This window comes from Ostrea edulis, chromosome 3 (assembly GCF_947568905.1).
Source record: "Ostrea edulis chromosome 3, xbOstEdul1.1, whole genome shotgun sequence".
Lineage (NCBI taxonomy): Eukaryota > Metazoa > Mollusca > Bivalvia > Ostreida > Ostreidae > Ostrea > Ostrea edulis.
The window spans coordinates 57,359,467-57,365,701 of record NC_079166.1 but is presented as its reverse complement, the minus strand read 5'-3'; the positions used below and the strand labels follow the sequence as shown (position 1 = coordinate 57,365,701).

The 6,235-nt window shown below is 39.0% G+C and overlaps 2 protein-coding genes across 2 annotated transcripts; one reads left to right on the top strand and one right to left on the bottom strand.

Moving 5' to 3' along the window:
* The first annotated feature begins 288 nt into the window (after positions 1-288).
* On the top strand, positions 289-1,136 carry LOC125676401 (uncharacterized). Its single transcript, XM_048914272.2, has 2 exons — positions 289-682; positions 793-1,136. Exons 1-2 carry the CDS (start codon positions 289-291, stop codon positions 1,134-1,136), a joined length of 738 nt encoding a protein of 245 aa, XP_048770229.2.
* A 3,312-nt stretch (positions 1,137-4,448) lies between these two features.
* On the bottom strand, positions 4,449-5,927 carry LOC125676403 (craniofacial development protein 2-like). Its single transcript, XM_048914273.2, has one exon. It carries the CDS (start codon positions 5,925-5,927, stop codon positions 4,449-4,451), a length of 1,479 nt encoding a protein of 492 aa, XP_048770230.2.
* Positions 5,928-6,235: the final 308 nt, after the last annotated feature.

Sequence of the window (6,235 nt, the reverse complement as noted above, 5' to 3'; positions counted from 1 at the left end):
GTGACAAGACCTTTTCGTGGGTACCAACATTTTTGACACAGTGACCTTGACCTTGGAGTTTGACCTACTTTTTGAAAATTTTAACCTTGCTAACAACTTTTGAACAGTAAGTGATAGAGCTTTGATATTTCACATGAGTATTCCTTGTGACAAGACCTTTATTATACTGTTTAGCAATTTTTTAATGCTAAACTGTATATATTTCCTTAATTACATGTTTTTACATTAAAATCAGGAAACTGATTACTCAATGTAATTCTTTCATAGTCGTACAGAAAGAAGTTTGCAATGGGCAACATCGAATCCACTGACCAGAGTAAAAAACCAAACAGAAAATTATTGGAGAAGGCTGAAGTATTGCACGAAATAGTTCTCAGAACTTTCTATACAAAGACTTACAGAGTATGCTCTATTCCTAACACAGATCAGTTCTATGTCAGGGGTAATAATGACATCCTCAGATGCATGAACACTAAGGGGGCACTACTGGCGGAGATCGTCACTGAGTCAACAGCAGATCTGACAGTCACCAGGGAGGGATATCTGGTGTACATTGACTGGTGGGATAAAAGTATCAAAATACGGAAGAGTGGCAAGAATGAATGGCTGATCACATCAGAGGACTTTTATCCATGGGGCATCTGTAGTACCTCTACGGATGATTTGCTGGTCACCATGAAGTGTCGTGCTTGCATGGAGTCGTTTGCATGCATGAAGTCCGTTACTCTGGTGTTACAGTCACACAAGAAATACAATACAGTGACACAAACAAACCTTTATATTCTGATCCAGCCTTTATTACAGAGAACAAGAACCTAGACATTGTTGTGAGCAACATTAAAATAAAGAAAGTAGTAGTGGTGGATAAGGAAGGCAAGTTCAGGTTCAGCTATAATGGAAATTTAAAGAAACCATTTGATCCCCGTGGTGTGACCACAGACAGCATGTGTCACATCCTGATTGCTGACTCTAGTAACAATGTTATACATATCATTTATCAGAATGGACAGTTCCTCCAGTACATAGACAACTGTAACTTACAAGGACCAAATGATCTCAGTACCGACAGCAATGACATGTTGTTTGTTGCTGAATTTGAAACTAACATTGTGAAACATATTAAATATCTAGAATAAAAGTTGAATTCCATACTGACCTTGAATTCAAAAGAAATTAAATATCTATAAAGGAAAAGTTGACAACTATCTGAGCCAAAAGAGTTGAGATTTGTAAACACGAAAGCTTCCTGACAAGTGTAGATTCAAGTTTGTTCAAATCATATCCTCGGGGAGGGGGGAGGGGCGCAATAGGGGATCAATGTTTTACATAGAAATATATAGGAAAAATCTTCTTCGCAAGAACTATTGAGCCAAAGAAGATTTTTAAAGATTACCCCCTATATATTTGTTTGTAAAACTTTGATCCCCTATTGTGGCCCCAACCTACTCCCGGGGTCCATGATTTGAACAAACTTGAATCTGTACTGTTAGGAAGTTTTCATGTAAATCTTAGCTCTTCTGGCTCAGTGGTTCTTGAGAAGAAGATTTTAAAAGACTTTCCCTATATATTTCTATGTAAAACTTTGGTCCCCTATTGTGGCCCCAACCTACCCCGGGGCCATGATTTGAACAAACTTGAATCTGCATTATGTCAGGAAGCTTTCATGTAAATGTCAGCTCTTCTGGCCAAGTGGTTCTTGAGAAGAAAATTTTCTCTATATATTTGCATGTAAAACTCTGATCCCCTATTGTGGTACCAACCTACCCCCGGTTTTCATGACTTGAATCTGCACTATGTCAGGAAGCTTTCATATAAATTTCAGCTTCTCTGGCCCAGTGGTTCTTAAGAAGATTTTTTTTTTAAAAATGGCCCTACCCTAATTTTGCATTTTTGTGATTGTCTCCCCTTTGAAGGGGGCATGGCCCTTCATTTGAACAAACTTGAACGCCCTTCATCCAAGGATGCTTTGTGCCAAGTTTGGTTGAAATTGGTCCAGTGGTTCTGGAGAAGAAGGATGAACTTGTTATTCGATTAGACCGCCAGAAGTTATTTAGAGCGTTCCCCCCGCATGCGGAAGGCAGGTGTTCGAATCCCGGCCGCGACAGACCTAAGTCGTTAAAACAGGTAGTGACAGCTCCATCGCCAAACGCTCGACATCGGGTGTGAATGTCATGGGTCCTCGGAGATGACCTTAAAAATTGATGTCCCGTGTCACAGTAGGTGTGGCACGCTAAAGAACCCTCACTGCTCCATGGCCGTAAGCTCCGAGCATAGGCCTTTTGATGCCCTTCACCGATCTTGGTGACGTCTCCATATGAGTAAACATTTTTCGAGCGAGACGTTAACCAAGATACAATCAATCAATCGATTACTTTCAACACTGATTCATTATATTTAATTTTAAAGCAATACAAGCTGTAACTGACGATTGATAAATTGAAAAATAAAAGAATATTTGACATTTGTGATTAAATACATACAACTTAATAGAATCAGAGTGAATCTGAAGCAATAAACACGTCAAATCAGCAGAGAATGTAGATTTATTAATCATTGTCATCCTGTCAGTAATTCCTGCTTGTAATCTCCGATGTTCATTGACCTCGGAAGTCACCAGTTCGGAAATAAAGCGAAAGAGAGGCTATGGGCACGTGTTAGATTTGTAAACAATTTAACATGCCAATTCCACAGAAAATTCATTATCAAAATTTCATTTGTGTTGCACATTTACATATTTATTACTTTCTTCTTTACACGCAAAGTGACTTGACTTAATTCCTTCTCTCCTCGTGGAGAATAGGGTCATGAACAAGTCCTCTCCATTTACTTCTGTCCTGGGCTGATCTTGCTGCCTCTGTCCATGACCCAAAACCTAGTTCTTTCCTCTCTCTTTCTATTGTTCTTCTCCACGTTTCCTTCGGTCTTCCTCTCTTTCTTTTTCCTTCTGGTGTCCAACTAAGGGCTACATATGGGTGTGTTCTTTTATCCATCCGTAGCACATGTCCAATCCACTGCCATCTGCGTGTTTTTATCATAGTGCTGATCTTTGCTACTCCTGCTATCTCTCTAACTGCTACATTTGGTATTTTCATTGGCCAGTAGATCTTTAAAATTTTCCTAAGACATTTGTGCTGGAAGGTATCTACAAGTTTTTCATCCCCTTTTGTCATTTTCCAGGTCTCGCTGCCATACAATAACACAGCTATTACATTTGAGCTGAAGAGCTTCATTTTTGTTTTTCTGTTGAGTTGGTTATTGCTCCAGATCTTGCGTAGCTTATGGAATGCTACTCTTGCATGACCAATTCTTCTTCTTATATCTTCATTAGTACCTCCTGTCTTGCTTACTGTTGCTCCGAGGTAAATGAACTCATCCACATCGTTTATGTTGGTCCCATTGATGGTTATTGGTGTGATGTTTGCAGCATTTAGACGCATAACTTTGGTTTTTCCTGTATTGATTTTTAAACCTGTTCTAGCTGCGTATCTGTTTAGAGAGTTCAGTTTTTGTTGCATTTGATCTTTGCTGCTGGATAATAAAGCGATGTCGTCTGCAAAATCTAGATCGTCTAATTTTGTTGTCATATTTCATCTTATGCCTGAGTTGTTATCTGCTGTTGTCTTTTTCATTATCCAGTCAACTACCAGGAGGAACAAGAAACCCATGTTGCATCCTTGTTTGACACCAGATTTAACATTAAACCATTCTGTTGTACCATTTCCATCAACAACTGCGCATTCACTGTCTTCATACATTAATTCAACCATACTTATTATTTCGTCTGGTATTCCATAAGATTTCATGATCTTCCAAAGGGTTTCCCTGTGTACGCTGTCGAAGGCTTTTTCAAAATCGACGAAGCATAGATAGAGGTTGGAGTTCCATTCTATAGCTTGTTCTAGAATATTACGTAGGACAAATATCTGTTCCGTAGTGCCTCTTCCTGCCCTGAATCCAGCTTGTTCCATTCTCAAATGTTTGTCTACACCAAATACAATTCTTTTTATTATTATTTTCCCCATTATTTTGGCAGTTGTTGTTATTAGTGTGATTCCTCTCCAATTTCCACAGTTTGTCAGGTCACCTTTCTTTGTTAATTTTATCATAAGTCCCCTTCTCCAATATTTGGGAGCTTTTCCAGTTGTCCAGTCAATGTTGTATAGTTTGTGTAGTTCCTTGACAGTTGTTTCTATGTCTGATTTCAATATTTCTACAGTGATGTTATCTACACCTGGGGCTTTGCCTAATTTCATTTCTTTCAATGCTCTCCTTATCTCATCTTCTGTTGGTGGACCTGTTTCTATGTCTAATTCGATGGACTCCCCTGTTAGTATTTCAGCAGGATCAATAGGGTCTGGTCTATTTAACACTTCGCTGAAGTGTTCCATCCATCTTTTTCTTATATCTTCCTCTTTAGTCAAGCGATTTCCTTCCTTGTTTTTTACTGCCTAAACAGTTTTTGGACGTTCGTTGCACAATAATTTGGTCACATCATATACAGTTTTCATGTTTCCGATGTTTGCTGCCTCTTGTGCCTCATTCGCCATGTCATCTACCCATTGTCGTTTATCTTTTCTAAAACTTCTTTTCACCTCTTTTTCTTTGTCCCCATACTTTTCTTTTAGTCTAGCTCTTAATCTCTCTGATCTTGCACTTTTTGCTTTGCCATTTAGAACTCGCCTCTCTTCTACCTTTTTCCAACTGCCCTGGCTTATCCATTCCTGGTTTTTTCTTTTTCTATACCCAAGTACCTTTATGGCAGTTTCATTATATGCAGTTTTAATGTTGTTCCATCTTTCTTCTATATCATCAGGATTGGGACCTATGGTGTTGTCTTCACTGAGTGCATTAAATTTATTCCTCAGTTCTATTTGGAATTGTTTCCGAACTTCTGGTACCTTAAGTTTGCATGTCTCGAATCTTGTTTGAGATGTTGGTTTCTTTCCTATTTTATGCAGTTTAAGCATTACTTTTGTGATGACTAAATTGTGGTCAGATCCGACATCTGCACCTCGTTGTGCTCTGACATCCAACACAGATCTTTTAAAGCGCCCATTGACTGCTACATGGTCTATCTGGTTCTTGTGTTGACCATTTGGTGAAGTCCATGTCTGCTTGTGTATGTCTTTATGTTTAAACATTGTTGAAGATATTGCCAAGTTGGTGATGGCACAAAATGATGCAAATCTTTCTCCATTATCGTTCCTTTCCGAGTGTAAACCATACTTTCCAACTATTCCATCCTCTCCTTCCTGTTTGTTACCTACTTTTGCATTAATATCGCCAGTTAGCATTATAATATCATGGCGTGGAGTGTTGTCTATGACTCCCTGTAGTTGTTCGTAAAAATTATCTTTTGATTCTTCTTCTGCATCATTGGTAGGTGCATACACTTGTATTAATGTTGTTTTTATATACTTTGACCAGAACCTGGCAGTTATGATGCGGTCGTTAATGGGTGCCCATTCGTATAATGTCTTGGCTTTCTCTTTTGATATAGCAATAGCAACTCCATTAATGTGATGGTTATCTTTTCTCCCAGAATACAGTATCGTTTCACCTGTCTGGTCTCTGATTTTTCCAGAATCTGTCCATCTGCATTCGCTTATTCCAAGTATATCTAGGTGGTATCTCTTCATTTCTGCTATTACTTGTGCGGTTTTTCCAGTGGAGTACATAGTTCTTACGTTCCATGATCCAAACCTGACGATGTTTTTGGGGCTTACTAGCATATCCCTCTGTCCGCGAACTTCCTTTCGGCTTTGGCTCGTAGACATCGTGCTTGCATCTCTGTCCGCTATGAAATCATCCTTTGGAGTATGCTCGATAGCTATGCTTACCCCACGACTTCTTATTGACTTGTTCATAGTTTCCGTAATCACTTCTTTTTTATGAGGTCGGGTGATTAGCCCTACGCTCAACCTCATTGAGGTGGTTTTTCTGTTGGGGCTTTCCTTCCCTTAGATGACGGTCTTTTTAAGACTATTGGATGCCATCCCCCAGGTTTTACATCGGAGTTTCCTTCTCCTCATACACTCATAGTACTTCTTGTCATTCATGAAACGATGTAATATTTTAAACAAACGAAACGTGTAGTTACTCGTGTCAGTTTCCATCTTTGTATATGATGTCGGTCTCAGCAACCCGATTATGTTCGGCAATCATCGTTCCCATGTCCGTGTATACGACGCAGTTTATACGAAACGCTCTCAAACAATATTCTCTTGTTTATTTT

Coding starts and splice junctions, on each gene's coding strand:
- LOC125676401 (XM_048914272.2), top strand. CDS start 289: ATGGGCAACATCGAATCCACTGACCAGAGTAAAAAACCAAACAGAAAA. Junction 683..792: donor TTTGCTGGTCACCATGAAGT/GTCGTGCTTGCA, acceptor ATTCTGATCCAG/CCTTTATTACAGAGAACAAG.
- LOC125676403 (XM_048914273.2), bottom strand. CDS start 5,927: ATGAGGTTGAGCGTAGGGCTAATCACCCGACCTCATAAAAAAGAAGTG.